Source organism: Salvia hispanica, chromosome 1 (assembly GCF_029641045.1).
Source record: "Salvia hispanica isolate PSC_SH4W2 chromosome 1, Shi_PSC_v1, whole genome shotgun sequence".
NCBI classification, from domain to species: Eukaryota; Viridiplantae; Streptophyta; class Magnoliopsida; order Lamiales; family Lamiaceae; genus Salvia; species Salvia hispanica.
The window spans coordinates 67,996,610-68,014,172 of record NC_142692.1 but is presented as its reverse complement, the minus strand read 5'-3'; the positions used below and the strand labels follow the sequence as shown (position 1 = coordinate 68,014,172).

At 36.0% G+C, this 17,563-nt stretch overlaps 2 protein-coding genes across 5 annotated transcripts; both read right to left on the bottom strand.

Annotated features, from left to right (window-relative positions):
* Window positions 1-1,195: 1,195 nt before the first annotated feature.
* Window positions 1,196-6,426, bottom strand: LOC125222773 (protein LNK1-like). 2 transcript variants are annotated; one of them, XM_048125575.2, is made up of 8 exons: window positions 6,291-6,426; window positions 5,793-5,897; window positions 4,069-4,643; window positions 3,671-3,992; window positions 2,777-3,466; window positions 1,871-2,019; window positions 1,639-1,765; window positions 1,196-1,551 (listed from the first exon to the last, which is right to left on the bottom strand). In XM_048125575.2, exons 2-8 carry the CDS (start codon window positions 5,814-5,816, stop codon window positions 1,549-1,551), a joined length of 1,890 nt encoding a protein of 629 aa, XP_047981532.2. In that variant the 5' UTR covers window positions 5,817-5,897; window positions 6,291-6,426; the 3' UTR covers window positions 1,196-1,548. The 2 variants fall into 2 exon arrangements, with proteins under 2 accessions (XP_047981532.2, XP_047981531.2); XM_048125574.2 differs by having other exon boundaries at window positions 1,196-1,548.
* A 4,546-nt stretch (window positions 6,427-10,972) lies between these two features.
* Window positions 10,973-17,337, bottom strand: LOC125219972 (pumilio homolog 9-like). 3 transcript variants are annotated; one of them, XM_089057242.1, is made up of 6 exons: window positions 17,197-17,337; window positions 15,295-16,823; window positions 15,040-15,202; window positions 12,965-13,128; window positions 12,225-12,483; window positions 10,973-11,517 (listed from the first exon to the last, which is right to left on the bottom strand). In XM_089057242.1, exons 2-6 carry the CDS (start codon window positions 16,797-16,799, stop codon window positions 11,410-11,412), a joined length of 2,199 nt encoding a protein of 732 aa, XP_088913368.1. In that variant the 5' UTR covers window positions 16,800-16,823; window positions 17,197-17,337; the 3' UTR covers window positions 10,973-11,409. The 3 variants fall into 3 exon arrangements, with proteins under 3 accessions (XP_088913368.1, XP_047978027.2, XP_088913376.1); XM_048122070.2 differs by having other exon boundaries at window positions 15,295-17,337; XM_089057250.1 differs by having other exon boundaries at window positions 10,973-11,503; window positions 15,295-17,337.
* Window positions 17,338-17,563: the final 226 nt, after the last annotated feature.

Below are 17,563 nucleotides of genomic sequence, written 5' to 3'. Positions count from 1 at the left end.
GGGTCCTACCTTTATATATTAGTTTTATAATAAAATGTGAGTGGGAATGAGTTAGTGGAACATGGGGTCCTCTACCAAAAATGGTAAAAGTGAAATGGGACAATATATGTGGGACGGCCCGAAATGGAAAACTGGGACGGAGGGAGTAAATTACAATCACGCAAAATACGGAAATTAAATTTACGACACAGATACGAGAAAATGCAATAATTTTATATAAATTAAAAAAATGTACATCCTAAAAAAAATTACATAATTAAAAAAAATTCATAAAAAAATACATTAAAAAAATACAATAAATAAAATAAATGCATAAAAAATATATTAAAAAGATGCAATCGGCTAGCCGAAATTGAGCCTGCTATGGCGGCTAGCGCATCGGCTAGAGCTCGCCGATCGGCTAGCCTAAATTGCTGCAATGGAGGCTAGCGGATCAGCTAGGGCCCGCGATCGGCTAGTCTATCCGCTAGCCTCAATTGGAGATGCTCTTATAGTAAGAACTCTTTATGTCCACTAACACTTTTAATATTAAATGGCATGAATTTTATTTTAAAATTGGTAAAGTAAAAGATAAGCAAAGTACATGTAACAATTGAAATATTACTATAAAAATTGATATTCACTTCATTGAAAATAGAAACTTATAAAAATAAATAGAAGATGGCTAATTTTTGTGTACAACCCCGAGTTTAGACGGAATATAACTATTAATTATGGACGAATGAAATATTAAAATAATATTAGTCCAGTTCCTATATGGTGAATAATAGCACCAGTTTTCCATCTTTGTGAGCCGAGAAGAAAAGGGGCTCAATGCATAAAAGATTTGAATACATATTAAAATCTTGTCAAATATCGAGATAGAATCAATAACAAAACAATGTTTGAATTTTGGTGAGATAAATTTGCTTACAAATTTTTTGCATAAAAAAACGACAAGATATCATGAGATGTTTTCTTTGTAAGGAAATAGACTAGAATTCTTGGTTCAGTTCTCCGCCTTAAAGATAGAAAAAATGATTGATCAAATTCTATTAAGTCTGACTCATAGTGATCATTTATCAAAGAATGGCGCTAGTTATCGAATGATTGAACAACCGGGAATAAAATTTATAGACCAAATGGACACTTCTTTTGATATATTCCTAGTTTGTAGATAAGTTTGCTTATTTGATAATAAGTATAACACTATTCATCAATAAATCACAAGAAACCTAATATTTGAAATTGCTTTCAACTGTATATTTCTCTTCAACTCACTACAATCACAGTTAGGGCAGCAGTGTTAGACCATGGAAGTTCTCCCATGATCAAAAAAGAAAGATGAGCACTAGCTCTAGACCAGTTGAAATTAGATTTTTTTTACTTTACAAGACTATATAAGCAAGCAAAATTCTTAATACAAAAACTTTAAAATCCACTCAAATGCTCTCATCTCTGTGAGGGTAATTGTTTGCAGTCAGTGGTCAGAGACCTTTGTGTAACATCTGCCTCTTCACTGTCCATCAAGGTCTTCAATGCAGGTCTACTTGTGTCGGATCCACGTACCTACTAGCGTGCAAGAGTATATCGTTAGTTACACACGTACGGCCACGTTCATCGTAAGGCTAGAGGGTGGACATGAATTCAAAAGCTTACCATGCTTGGTGACTTGAATGGTAATGAATCCTGGGCAGGCGCAGGGGATGACTCGGAAGGTCTGTGAAACAGCAAGTGTGCTACTGAACGATCAACGGGATTTGTATTTGTTTCGATATCCATGAAGCTGTTACCAGAGATGGACGTAAGAAAGAGTTAGAATGTTTTTATAATACTACTTTTTTTGTAATAGTAAAGTAACAGATGAGAAAGTTGGGAAGAGTTCTAATACCTTTTTTCTCCTTCAGTTACTAATGTTCCAGAGGCATCTCTTCCATCATCGAAGCTGCTGTTTGAGTTTGCATGGCTGTGCCTTTGTTCAGCACTCCGAGCGAGACGGTACAAACTGTCTCTTATGCATATCTTTGTTCTCAAATCCAACTGATCCAACAATGGACACAGTTAATTTCAATAACCTAATGAATTTTTTGTATAATCATATGTGGTGTTATTTGCTGCATCAGGTTTCTTCAACGATTTCAGGCATTTATATAAATTCTTTGAATAATCATCCATTTCAGACAGTCGTTCGACATTTCATTTGAATAAATGTAAGGAAACTGCTCATACTTCATACAATTAGATCATCATGCAAGACAGTGTTTGACGAGCATGTAATTATGACGAACCTATTACCAGGAAAATCTGAAAGGCAGGACGATTTCAACGTACAAAGGGAACCTTATCCCAAAGCCTAAGCATGTAAAAACTAAAATGATAAGATTCGGGACATAAAATACATGACATACTGCGCAGTGTTCTACCAAGTTAGCATGTACGAAGCAATTTTAAAGTGGACAGGCTTGGTCATATAGTTTCATAAAGACTGGAAAGCTACATCAGTTGCTAGGACATGATATAGTACGAAAATAAAATAGAATCCCAACTTTAGAAGAAACTAGATAAATGAACTGAAATAAAACAGACTTTGGTACTATCCGCTTCAACATAATAGAACTTTGAAAATAAGTAAGTATCAGCAAAAAAAAAGCATCAAACTTCACATACTCCATCTATGTGTGCCACGATACCAGAAACTAGTTTTTTCCATTATTTCAGAACAATACAGTGCAGTTTTTGTGATTACGATGAAGTTAAAAAAATTATTGATGTTCATAATTTTAGGACCAAATGGTACCTTCTCCATAACAAGCTGAAGCTGGCGAAAACTAGCTGCTTCCAGAGAAACATCATCCATGTCAGAACTTGTTGAGCTTTCTTGAGCATTTGAGAATCCTAATTCTGCTGGAACAAAGTGGCAGACTTCTGCCGAATCATTATGATTGTCTGACTTATCTCTGGCATAATGGGCTTCTTCTGTCAGAGAACCAGGATCGCTTGAGGTGGCTTGCACCACTAAGCTTGCAGGCTTTATATTGCTGTTGGCCAAAGATTGACTACCATGACGACTATGTAGCTTTACTCCTTTTCCAGTTCCTGTTGGAACTGGCGGAGGAAGAGGATGGTCATGAGAGCCATCGACAGATGGTAACAGATTTGATGTATGGGAAGAATCTCTGGTTGATGAAGATGTCAACTCATTTGCCTCGGTTTTGACAGCAGAAGGTGTTGGATTTAGTGATGTCAGATCAGATGAATGACTGTTATCTGGATGCACATACGAAAGGTGATTTTGTAAATAATTACAGGATTCTGTAGGCAAAACATTTTTCGGTTGTTGCTGGAATGAGAAAGCTTGATGAGACTTGGCCCTAGAAGGGGATTGCACTATCTCGTCCGGAAGTTTACTTGTACCATGTCCATAATTATGCTCTTTTATTTTTCCACTGGACTGGTTCTGTTTCACCTGCTTCTGGTGCCCGTTCAGCTGCCATACAGTGAAGTACAATTAAAAACTGCGCTACAGTTTGTCAAGCTTCCATTGCACAAACAAAGTATATGTCTATACATATCAGCACTATTACTCACACTCATACCCTGCCACACCCAAGGACAAATGGTTCAGGGTGGCAAGAAGTCCAAAGCTGATAAGGATAGAAAACACTCATTTCATATTAGTAAGTATACTCACATGTGATCTAGGTGTAAACTCTTGCTCGCCATTTGCAATAGCAGGTCCATCCGAAAAAGACACGTAAGAATCAGGTTTCTCTGAGATCCAGGAATTGTCTCTAAGCCTGATAGGTGCACCCATCACGGCACCATCATTTGAAGAATGGGCCTTTAGAAAACCATGGTTTGATGAGATATTTTCCAGAGAATTCAACTCAGGTGATGGAAATTTCACGTCTGAATTGACAAGTTCTCCAGTGCCTCCTATGTTATCTGATGCTGAATACCAAGGAAATTCATCCTCTCTACTGGCCCCAAGTCCAAATGTTGAGTCACAACTCCTGAAATGCAGTTGGCCATTATGAACAATAACAAACAGTATAACTTGAGACTTATGGTGAAAGAGTGCAGCATTACCTAAATATCCTGTCAACGTCTTCAAAGTTCTCTATTTCAGGCCAACCAAAATTAAAGAAATCACTTGAATCTTTGACCTCATCGTTCTCAAAGAAACTGAGATCGCTGCTAGCATGAGTTATGTCACCAAGTGGATCAGTAGAGGAGTTGTTTAAAGAGCCAGTGGTCCCAACACCAACAACGGTACCATCAACACAGAATTGATTACCATGGGTATCCGTGTTACTATTTTCATGAACATGACTTGAGGATGTGGTTTTTTCAGAAGCTAAACTAGATACATCTTTGATTGAGTCATCATCTGCTGGAGAAGAAAATACACCACTTGGTACATCCGACCTAGAATCTCTTTCCAGCATTATGTATTTCCTTTTACTCGATGACGGTAACTTTCCTTCTTCACTTTCTTGATCAACATATCCAGTAGAATACTTGTCCTCAGTGTTATAGGCAATATTTGTTTCTTCACAATGAGGTTTCTTGCAGCTATCACGCAAGAGAGAATGATCTTCCAAAGTACGAGGCACTATATGATCATCACTTTGACAGAGATCATCCCAACCTATGTCTTCGAACTGTGACAGCAGTTACAGAGTTTTAGCAGTAATAAATTCATAGGAAACTTATATAAAGGAGTAAAACTGTACTAAACCAAAACAGGTCATGCAGTTATAACCCAATAGTTCCAGTAATGGGTTCTAAAATCACTAGGAAGAAATCTGTGGACCTCATGCAAGGAGCTGTATTTTTATTGCAAGTTTTGCATTTGCTATATGAAAGATTAGAAGAGATGCCAAAGATAGAATATATCAAAATATTAGCTAGCCTTCCATCCGCGGCATGAACCTTAAATAAACTGAAAAGTATGTATCTGACTCATACTTAGTTCAATTATCCTTTATAATAACAGGCAACTGGGGCTTACTAAACTGGTTACTATAATTCCCATACTGAAAGAAAAAAATTTGCGTTGCATTTAGTATGTAATTCATGAACTAATCCACTTTTTCGTCACACAAATTGGCAGGACTAGCACTTAATGGGGCAGATTTTTTGCTATTGAGAAAGGTAATAGCCAGTTCATCCAAGTATTTTATCAAATACACTGTGGTCATTAGAAGGAGAACCTGTGTCAGCGTTTAAATTCAGAAGTCCATAGTACAGGATAGATGTGATATCGATATTGAGTAATCTAAATTATTTGTTAAGAAGAAAAAACCTAATACTAAGCATAGATACCATCTGAAATTCTTAGTTGCAAAATGAAATTGAAAATGAAAGGCAGAATGCAACAAAATCACTTCATGTAGAACTTTCAACATGTTACCTTACCCTTTTGTCTGGAATCTAGAGTCGAAACTATACTGTAGACATACTAACACATGCTTCCAGAAAATGTGCACAAACAGAACTATATCTAATCTTTTTAGCTAGAAAGTTTATTCACTTAACAACTCAGCTTGTCTCCCGTATTAGTGTTGACAATTGACATGTGTTCTGTTAGTACTTACTATATATATCTCCTAACAGACATCTTTTACACATGAACAGTAATTACACAAGCCATTATGCGTTCTGGCCATCACAAATCATATAGTATTAGAAAAATAAGACGAATATGATTTCAAGTACAATTTCTTCAGCGCGAAAAAGAGTTCCCCTCTTTCCCTTAAATAAAATAATGCAATATCCAATAATACAACAACTGGAAAAGACGAACTCACCTCATACATACGCGAATCAGTCATTACTTAAGATTAATTTAACCAGCACTGAAGCTGTAAGCATTTTTCTTCATGTTCATGCACAAATCCTCTTTCACCTCCGTTCTAATATCCACCAACAAACAAGCAACCGGAGAAGTATTAGAACCAAAAAGTAAAGAGATCACAGTCTTTTAAACCACAGGAACAATTTAATGTGCGCTTGCAGATGAGATAAAAAGCAAATCTAAACCCTCTCAAAATTCACAAGGCACGAATTTCATCTTCCTACTCAAAATAACATAAATAACAGCATCAATTAGCTAATTCAAAGCAAAAAAATCTGTCACGACGCATCAAATTTTTCATTTCCCTTCAATACCAACACCAATAGTAAATCAGCAATCACAAAATTCATCTCTCACTATCCAATTCCCCAACAATACTTCAATTTCACGGGAACACCACAATTGAACCAGAACAGTGTAATCAATAAAAACACAGCTGATCTCTACTAACCGGAAAATCGAAGCAATTAGACCTCACAACAACGTGAGAAGCTGATTCCAGCAACGGCAAAACCCTACGGGAATCCAAAGTCGCAAATCTGGGGAATTTCTAGAGAGAGAGAGAGGGGAAGAGGGGAGCTTTGGTTGGCAGGGAAGAGAAAATTAGTTGGGATTTTTTAATAAATAAAAAAAAAGGAGAGTCATGGAGGGGCCGCCACGTGGCGAGTGGATCAATAACGGGTTAGTATCAGAACTAGTGGACGAGAAGGCGGGTCGGGATACGATCTCTTTCTGCGCTCTCATTGGTCCGCTTGCCTATTCGGGTTATCGGATCCTTTTCGCGGCTCTCAATCGTTTGAAATCGGATCCTTCGCTTTTATTTCACCTTTGGAGATTTAGATTTTATATTGATTTATTTTATTTTAGATTGTATTTTTATTTATCTTTTATATGTCAAATGAGTATTGGGCAATTCTTGGCCACAAATTTGATTCAAACCTGTACTGCCAAAAATCTAAATCTAGGTAGATCTCAACTAGTATTATTTCGTTTTTTTATTAATCTTTAAATTGTATTATTTGAATTGAGATATTTTTTAATTTAAATAAATAATTAAAATTAAAAAAAATTATAAATAAAATAAAATAAAAACATGATTTTTTTTCTTTCATAATTGATCACGTGTCTGCGCACATATTTAATAGTAGTACTAAAATTTAAACACAAAAATTAACATTTAATAATTAACCATCCATTAACACAATTATAACTAATACTCCATCCGTCCACGAAAAATAGTCACATTTTGTCATTTTTGGGATGTCCACAGAATATGACTCTATTTCTAAAAATGAAAAGTTTATCTCTTATACTTTACCCACTTTTTCTCCTATCTCCAAAATTATAACTACTTTTTCTCTATATTTCTCTTACTTTACCTACTTTTTCTTTTTCTTTTTTAGTTTACCAATTGTGTATTAAAATTCGTATCATCCACAAATAAGACTATTTTTTGTGGACGGAGAGAGTATTAAAATTTATTTTAAAAAAAGGAAAATTTCAACAATTTTGAGAGGAAAAAGAAAAAGGGAAAGGGTTTTGGAAAGGGAAAGGCTTGGTACAAGTAATATTACACCTAAAAACAAGAAAAAGGAAAGGAAGCAAAAAATTGCGTTGTTGGACCGCGATTCATATGAGAGTCGCGGTACGCAAACTTCGACTGCTTCTGCACAACACTAACCCTTTTTTACACTGCACTTTTGGCCCTGCTTTTTATTGCATTGCCAGTTTATTATACTCCCTCCGTACATGAAATGTTGTCCACTTTTGTCATTTCGGTCCGTTCGCGAAATATTCTCCACTTTGCTTTTTTCCATTTTCGGTATATGGAGCTCACTTTCCAATAACGCATTACACTCACATTTTATTATAAAACTAATACTCCCTCCGTCCGCCATTAGGAGTGTCGGTCACTTTTGCGCACTTGTCTTACAAAAATAATGATAAATAGTTAAAGTGGAGAAATGATAAAGTAAGGAAGAGAATAATGTTGAGAAGAGTCTTGGCAACATTATTCTCTCTCTTACTTTACCATTTCTCCACTTTAACTATTTATTACTCCCTTCGTCCCAGTTTTATAGTCACATTTTGCCATAAAAGTTCGTCCCACATTTATAGTCACATTTAGAATTTTCCATATTTGGACATAAAATTTTACCCATTATTCACTAAAATTACACTCAAATGTCATTATCAACATAAAAATAAACCAAAATAAAAATTAAAAACCAAAAAGTCAACAAGGGACCCACCTTCAACTAACTCACTTAATTTATTACACATTCCTTCATCTCACTTCATTTATTACACACTCCACCATCTCACTCTTCCATCTCACTTCATTTATTACACACTCCACCATCTCACTTCATTAATTACACACTCCATCAATTCCTTAAAACTCGTGCCCTAACTAAATGTAACTATAAATGTGGGACGGAGGGAGTATCATTTTTGTAAAACGAGTGCGCAAAAGTGACTGAGACTACTAATGGCGGACGGAGGGAGTAGTACTATATAAATGTGAAACTCATATTCCACGAACTTTTTCCATTCACATCTCTTAAAAATCTCTTAAAATCCGTGTCGAGTAAAATGTGAACAATATTTCGCGGAGTATTTATATTGTGATGATAGATTATATATGAACTTAATATTACACTCTATTTAGTTAATGGTTATGATATAATTGGAATTGAGAGTTTATATTTATTTATTGTAGTATAGAGGAGTAATTGATTTTGTTGGATGAACTTTTACAAGCTGGATATTCTTTATGGACAAATCATCATCCATTGAGTGAGAGGGATGTCTGAGATGACTAGAGCCAACAAATATATCATTCGAGGTTAACGGCTTCGAAATCGTTGGGACAGTTCAGTACGTCAATCTAGTTTCCATGGTTGGTGTGTCCACAAGCTAAAAGCATGGACAGAAAAAGGGTAAAAAGCAAGAATCTTTGAGTTTATTGCAATGGAATTTCCAAGTGGCATTGATAGTGGTGCTCAATTTCCGATAGAGGGAATCACACACACAAGAGGATATGACTTACTCCATCTAGATAGCTTTTGATGCGATTGTGTGTTTGGAGGTAAGCTTGTCACATTGGAAAAAAAATGTGGGTTTTATTTTGTGACGTATGAAATGATCTCTTTCTGGCTTCTCATTGGTCCACTTTTCTTATCGAGTTGTCGGATCCTTTGCTCGGCTCTCAAGCGTTTCTAATCGGATCCATGTATATTTTGGATTGTGTTTCTATTTATTTTTATACTCATTCCACTATCCAAGAAAAGAAGTACTTTTAGTTTTCCATTAAATTAGTTTATTTTTTAAAATCTTTTATACTCCCGCTATCACACAATAAGAGTTACTCCCTCCGTCCCCCAAATTTTGACGCACTTTGATCCGACATGGGTTTTAAGAAATGTAATGGAAAGTGAGTTGAAAAAGTTGGTGGGATGTGGGTCCTACTTTTAAAGTATTAATAGTTTTATAATAAAATGTGAGTAGGAATGAGTTAGTGGAATATGAGGTCCGCTACCAAAAATGGTAAAAGTGAAATGAGACAAATTATGTGGGATGGCCCGAAATGGAATACTGGGTTGAATTATCTGGGACGGAGGGAGTACATTTTTTTACCATTTCAATTCGTCCCACAATAAGAGTCACATTTCACTTTTACCATCAATGGTAAGTAGGTCTTATATTCCACTAACTCACTTCACTCAAATTCTATTATAAAACTAATATAAATAAGTGCACCTTATATTCCACTAACTTTTTCAACTCACTACTCTTTACATTTCTTAAAAGCCGTGCACACTAAATGTGGCTCATATTGTGAAATGGAGGGAGTACTTTACAAATTAATTTCACATTAAGATTTATGTCATTTATTAATGTAACTATTTTTTTGGGGCAAAAATGATATATGAAATGATCAATGAGTAGTACATATGTCGATTGGACCCGCTCATATTTTGGCATGGGTCAATTCTACTTGGGTGTGGGTTAACGGAGTGCGGACGATTGAGTTGGAACATGTGGGTTTCGGGTTAGGCTAGCATACTAAAAGTTAAATACTCTGTAATTTGAGTATTTTATATTTTTAATGATTTTATATTTAAATATACAAATATGATAATCATAAACGCAATTATAAATTAGTATTCAAATTTCAAAACTTACATAATTAAAATAAGTAAATCGCATTCAAAAATTTAAAAAATAACTTAATTTTAATAGATCAGCAAACTAAAAACACAATCACGAATATATTAAATATATAAAATATGAAAAAAATAAAAAGAAAAGGAAAAGATGTGGTGCAATGAAATAATACTAAACCTAAAAAATAAGAAAAGGAGAGGAAAAAGAAAAAGGGAAAGGGAATAAAGAGAAAAGAAAAAGGAAAGGAAATTTATTGCCATATGTTTATGTAGAGATGGACCGATGTAATATGCCTATACTGTATTTATTTGAAGATTAATTACATAATAAATGATATTTTATTATTTTCATCTTATAATTTTATCGTGATATTATTAGTGTTAAATCTGTATTATTTGCCGGCTTTGGTTACTTTAAATTTTAACCTCGACTATAAAGAGAACAGTGTAGATAAATTCATGATATAATTAATAGCAGTAATTAGAGCTATTAAGTTTTAATTAAGGTGATTAAGTATTAATTAATGTACTTAATTTCAGGCCATTGTATGAATTAACATGAGACCAGACTGAAGTAGCTCTATTAAAAAAAAAAGTTGTTTTTACATCAAAATTGTATTTACCTACAACGAATGATCACAGAGTTGTATTGAAAATTGAAATCCAGATCAAAAATTTAGCCAATATGCGTTTTTATCCCAATTGATGTTTAGCCAATATAGTGAAAAGGTCCCATTTGATTATTTTGATAAATCATCATCCAATTTACTGTTAGTCAAATCAAGTAATCGATATAAATTTAAAGCCTATCTAAATAAATACAGATGTATGCAAAGACACATCTATATAAATAACACTTCCTTTCCTTAATGAAACATTTTCCAACTTGCAAAAGGAATATAGAAACGCTTTCTACATATAAATTTTGCACTCTAAAACAATATATTGATCCATATTATGCAAATTCTTGATCAAAACAACAACAAATTCACCATAGATAGCCTAAATGCACAGCTCAGACGGCAGAAAACATTCGATATACAGACTCTACATAGCAGCAATCAAAAAGCTTGTACATCGCTTAGCTAAACTGCATAACTTCGGCCTATATACACTGTAAGGTAGTCAAATGGAGAGTATACAACGAGCGCGTGGATAAAACTTAACCTGAGCGTACACTTGACAACAGAAAACAATTATACAAATCCAGCAATCCTGTGTTTCAAGTGACTAGAGGAATGATTGCGTTTCTTTACACTCTTCTGGTAAGCAAAAACCTGTGCAACAAAGCAGTTTTGAGAGCAAGATTGACAAAAGATCTGGTCCTTTCCGAGCATGAGTGACAGCAAACTTTTCACACGTGGAGCACGGACTCAGACAACACTGGAAGGAGACTGCAGTTCACCTCTTCAAAACCTTTTGAGAGAAGATCCTCTTGGAATAGGGACTATTCCTTGAGACCATCTTGTACGATTCGATTGCATTAAGTAAAGACCTGTGTAGAGATCCCTGATTGTGACAAAAATATCAATGGTTGGGTCAAGAATATTATATCACAATATGAGTACTTACATTACGCAAAAATATTGCTCTAAAGCATTCAGATGCATAGTGAAAAAAAATATAGTGATAGGGAACTGATTCAAAAGGCAATCAAATATATTCATCAAAGATATGTCAATTTAATCCTCATTTTTGGCTACAGAATAGCAACTGAAGTAGCAGAACTGTAGCTCTAGTGCGCGAAAGAGTAAAAAAATGGTTAGTGTGCCATCTTGCACTTCTCTAATTAGGAGCTATCGTAGTGGATCGACTTATATGGAAAACAAGTGTCAAGTCAATAACTAGAATAGTTATAGACTTATAGTCGAGAAAAAAGAATAGGTTATAGTCAAAACATTTTTCGAGGAGATGGTTCATTTAGACTGAGGGACTGATAAGCACCAATGAGGTAAATATGATTCAGAGATACCTAAATAAGGTGTTGGATAAGGAAGACAGGTCACAGGGTAATACTTGGTATATAAGTCTATCTCCCATAGTACGTGTTTCTGCATAAATTAAGATCATCTTGCTATTCAATCCATATAATGTTACTTTCTATCGTAACAGCAAGTTATATATGAGGTAGTGATTAGACTCAGCAGTCTGATAGTAAGAGATTAAATTGTCTTGACACCAAATTATTAGCAACAAAATGTCAGTGAAAAGCATACCTCAGTAACTCGAAGAGCAGTCTGGACAACATAATTTGCATGAGGATCCTGAAGCAACTGCTCAAAGTAAGGGGCAGAGAGCAATTCATGGATGATCTTTGACCGTGTTTCATCATTACATACTACAAGGCACTTTTCAATTACATGGCTGCTAAACTTTTGTCTGGATAGGTGCACATAGTTACCCTCAAACTGGCGAGTCAGCTTGGATGTGGCGGATGGGATCTTGAGTTCCAATATGAACTGAACGACATAATTTCTGCACATAAAATGAAATTGGGTCAGGAAATATTGTTTTGCATAAATAATGATCTTAACATGTTTATGAGTGCTGTTCAATCTACTAGAATTTTACTTTAAAGGGCCAGTGAGAGAGAGAGCAACACTTATCAATGCCATACAAAAATCGGAATCAAGAAAAAGGAAGCGTCAGCAATCACGTACATATAATACTGAAATATGAGAGACCTCTGCTCCCTGAGTTGGCCTAGGAACAGCTGTTTCAGTTATTAACTCGAATTAAAAGTTCACTTTTAGCATTTTACTTAAACAAGATCCCTAAGCTTGTGAATAGAGTGCAAAGTTCCTAAACACAAAGAACTAAATTTCTTGAATTCTTGTTACTGTTTTGATCTAGTAAATAAAATCATAATGTCCTCGCTAAGCATGGGGGAGGGGGTGTTCCAGCAAAACTAAACGTGAAATAAATATAAAAATCAGGTTTCCGGTGACTTGAATACCCGAATGCATCTTGAGCAAGTAGGAGTCCATTTGCTGAAATCTCAGCAACCAAATTTTCTCGAAATTCTCCCGTGGAATGTGTGATGCATCGCTGCAGAACGCAGCACCCATGCTGGTGCATTGCAATATCCAGACAGTACTTTGCAGCACCAACAAAAATGAACTGCGAATGTGATTCATTTGTGTGAGTCAAAAAACATTGAAGAAGACAAGTGTAAATGTGTAATATTTCCTATTTGTAGAAGAACTTTTACCACCATTTAGTATAGGGTTCTGGAAGACAAATGCTGAAAAAGTGGGTAAATCTTTATTCCAATTAACACACAAGCTAGTTATATTCTGTAACCTAAACCTTCAGAAAAGTTACAGCAGATATAAAACAAATATTGCACTTAGATCCCTTTCTAACTAGTGATCAGATATGACTGATGTTGAATTCCTTCTGGAGTTGTATGCGGATAAGAGACAACAGATTACTGCTCTAAACGCATGAAGGAGCTCTGAGTTTTCAACGTAGAGAAACTACTCCTTAAGCATACTGAGCAGAAGAACATTTCCTATCTCATATGACTTCCAGTATCAATGAACACTTCAAATAAATCATGAGGAGTTGTTGGAGAAATTTCTACTCCACAAATGTAAGTCTTTCTTGTAGACAACTATGCTTACGTTAGTTGATAGTTGATACCTAGGGGTGAGAAACCATCCTATGTTTTCAAATTCAGAAGCCAGCTAGTGATCTTTTGTAAGTTTAATTTGGGCACCATATTCTTTAAAGTTTTGATCATTAATTTTAAGCATAACACAAGACATCAATCTCTTTCTAAGGGAAGGACACAATCCTTAGGAGAAGGTAATACCGGGTAAATGGTAAGTCATGGGAAGAAAGATCAAAATAGGTCCAACTCCCAAATTTGCAAGTTAAAAGGATATTTCAGAGAGAAAAACATAAGAATTTCTCAAGTTGGATAGCAAGATATTATTCATGAATAAGTTATAGTAACTAAATTTCCAAAGTAGCAGGTTGAAAGATCAAACTACACTGTCAAAACGGCTCTGGTTAATATCCTTTTGCATATAATTACATTTTTTCTAACAGATTAGGACTAATAAGGTCACTGAGAGAATATTTATACACTAAATATCCAATGGAATACTTTAGAATGCAGCATCTTTGAACTCAATGATAGTTTATTATAGGCCAGATATGTAATGACTATTTATTCCACAAAGTCTTAGAAGAGAATTACATGCAACCCTTATGAGAATAACTGTCCCTCTTAATGGAAATACTTAAAGGAGTACACGTGGTGAAAAGGCTATCTAGTTTTAGAAAAGAATACCCATCAATAGCGGTGCTGAGCAAAGTTCAAAGCATTGTTGTATTTCATTTGTAGCAGTTTAAAACTAAAGAAAATCGATGCATGCTTAAGGAGTCAATGGTTATTCATTACAATGCTTTACACAAGGTTTCAGTAAGTAACTAACCATTTATTCATAATAAAATTCAGAAACTTCTCTATACATCTTACAATATCTTCTACAAGGCCATTGGATTATATTGAAAAGCACATGAAACTACATCTTATTTCCACATCTAAATTAGTGATATCCACACAGAATCATAAGAAAATATCTCAATTCTCAAATGGGTATTGAGGATAAAAGTTCAGTTGATGAATGTTTCAGAAAAATGGCATAGAGTAAAATGATCAGAAGATGTAAGTGCAACAAAATATGGACATCAATTTTGAATTAGTGTTATTTCAAGCTCTCCAAGGTCTCTATTGAATGGAAGTGGCATGCAATAAAATTGGATGTCAATCATCTAGTTCAGCTGCACAGCGTCTTATTCCTAATACTAATTAACTGACTCTTAAGTCATCCATAAGAATAATTTATCACAAAATGTTGTAGAAAAAAAGTCATGCACAGCACAGAGCAAGGAGGAGATACACTCTGCTGGGGCCTAACTATGATAGACGATCTGATATGGAACAAACAATAGCAATACAGAATGAGTCTATTACATCAAGAAAAACCTTTTTTAGGAAATATATAGAAGAGTAGTTACCTTACTATCTTCTGTAGTGAAGCATTGCAAGCACCGCTGAACAACATGATTACCATTTAAGTTCTTGATAAGTGCAAGGAAACCAGGCTCAAGAGCTGAAATAACAAGTGATATTTGTTGTCTTGTTTTAAGTGTCTCGATTAATTTCTGAACCACCCGAGTGCTGATACAAAAAAAATAAAATAAAGAGCTTGAAATAAAAGTGATATCAGCCATCTTGTTTTAAGTGTCTACAATTAGGCAATGAAAACATACCCATGCGTGTTCAGAGAGATCCTAACAAGTTCCCCCCGCTCCTCAGTCAACCTTAGCAATATGCGCGTTTTCTGCTCTTCATTGCATACTTCCAATAATTTTTGCATAAGATAGTTTCCAAACGGATTAACCATAAGCTCAGCAACATGGTCAATTATCTCATTGAATATTATCTGCACATCTTGAGAAGTTCCTTGTTCAAATATCCTTTGCAAAATCCGACAGCCATGCTGGTCCTTTGCAATGTCATGTATGAACCCCTGAGCGTCTGCAAGGGAGCTACACTTTGAAGGTACAGAGGGAGGACAGACCATCCTTGGACTGTGGTAACCATCGCGAACTGCAGCAACACCAAGACAGCCATTTAGCAGCAACCTCTCTTGAGTCTTCTCAGCAGCATTCTTCTGATGATGAAGTCCCCTCGGATTGTTTCCCCTTAAATGCTTGTGTCCTCTATCCACCCCATAATTTACACCCTCCCCCTGAATGATCAAACTATCCTCACTGGAAAAGGTATCAATACCCACTTGAGGCACTCTAACTTGGGGAGGCACTTTTGTTCGTCCATTAGGCACTGATGGCTGGTACTGATGTACATTTTCTTCACCACAACGTGGCAGAATGCGTGTCAACTGAACCACATTAGGTGAACAAAAAGCATCCCTTCCGTCAACCAGATTCATCCCATTTCGTGAAGCACAACGAAAAGCATCACCAACTGAAGACCTCTTTAAACCCGAGGACCCGCCCGGTACCACAAACCCCTGAGGGTAACTGCCATCTCCAAACACATTACCTCCAAAACCTGACGGGGAAAACATTCCATCAAACCGACCAGGTGAATACCACAGATCACCACTCCTAGAATCATGCTGCATTTCCGAAAATGCAGAACCGTTCTCCCCCTGAATCCTCGAATGCCCTCTGGCACTGGAGAAGCTAAACCCCCCACGCCCCAAAAACCCCTTCCTACGATCATCAAACGCCTCGTAACTCTCAAAATTCATCAGAACCCCTCCATTCGAAGCTGCCTCACAAGATTGGGCACCGTTAGGGAACTCCTCCTCTTCAGTAACGTACATTTTACTAAAATTTCTCGACAAATCAAAATCACCAAACAATTTGTTCTCATCCGGCCGAAAGGGTTTCAGTTCCTCCAAATGCGATCCAGTCCCATACAACGACCGCACGCCGTCACGGAACAGACTCGACGACGAACCATCCGTAGGTTTCACAGGAAATCCACTAACAGGGGAAGAACTCTCACGCGCATAGGCGCGCTCAAAGAGCTCTTCCCCATCGCCATAGCCACAGCCATGGCTATTCCTTCGGTGAACCACACGTGATGCATGACCATAACGAAATCCATAGCCACAGCCGCGATCGACACGATTACCACTCTGATGCTGATGGCGATGCGCATCGGAATGGAGATTAAACGGTTCCGCCGCACGAGAGATCTTACCGAGTAGCATTTCCAGCTCATCATCATCGTCTCCCTTCATGCTCTCCCCAGCCCTCGGATGAATCTTCACTCCCTCAAACATCACAAAAACACACACAGACAGAGAAATCACACCAAAAAAAAAAAAAAAAAAACTAGAAAAATTACAAGCACTAGATTGAACAACAACAACAACAAATCAAAGGCGAAAAAGCACAATAATCAAAACACAAAGAGGATCAGCGAATTTCAGCGAAAGTTGGAGTGATAATCATGGAAGAGTGGGGCAGTGAGATTTGAAAAGGCATTGATTTTGTTTTCGGTTGAAAGGAGAAAAAGGATTTTGGTTTGTGCTTTAATTTATTTCTTCATTTAGGTAGTTTCGGTTTAGGGATTAATTTCTGGAAAAAGAGGTGGTGTAGCATGCAAATGTGAAAGGATTGCTTAATTGATTATACATTTATACTGCTACTGTGTAATGTAGCACACAATTGCACACTGTCTCACGCCATTAAAGCTGGAGGAAAGGGGCGCTCTCTCTCTCTGTAATTCCTGCTCCTCCTGACTCTGCATACAAAGCCGTACAATGTGTTTTTGCTGTGTGTGTATATATGTATAGAGAGAGAAGGAGAGAAGAATTGCAAAAAATAAGTTGGCAGCTGCGCAAACGCTGCGCTTTCAGTTTGTTTTCATCTAACGTTTTACATTAAAATAATATAAATATAAATAGAATTACTCGATACGTCCCATAGAAGATGGCATACTTATATACGGCACGGGATTTTAGGAGGTTTTGCTTTATGTGTTATGCGGAGATATAAGATA

Coding starts and splice junctions, on each gene's coding strand:
- LOC125219972 (XM_048122070.2), bottom strand. CDS start 16,841: ATGTTTGAGGGAGTGAAGATTCATCCGAGGGCTGGGGAGAGCATGAAG. Junction 15,203..15,294: donor ATCTCTCTGAACACGCATGG/GTATGTTTTCAT, acceptor TTTTTGTATCAG/CACTCGGGTGGTTCAGAAAT. Junction 12,484..12,964: donor CTTGCTCAAGATGCATTCGG/GTATTCAAGTCA, acceptor TTTTATGTGCAG/AAATTATGTCGTTCAGTTCA.
- LOC125222773 (XM_048125574.2), bottom strand. CDS start 5,816: ATGACTGATTCGCGTATGTATGAG. Junction 3,993..4,068: donor GACGTTGACAGGATATTTAG/GTAATGCTGCAC, acceptor ACTGCATTTCAG/GAGTTGTGACTCAACATTTG. Junction 1,549..1,638: donor CATTCAAGTCACCAAGCATG/GTAAGCTTTTGA, acceptor GCACGCTAGTAG/GTACGTGGATCCGACACAAG.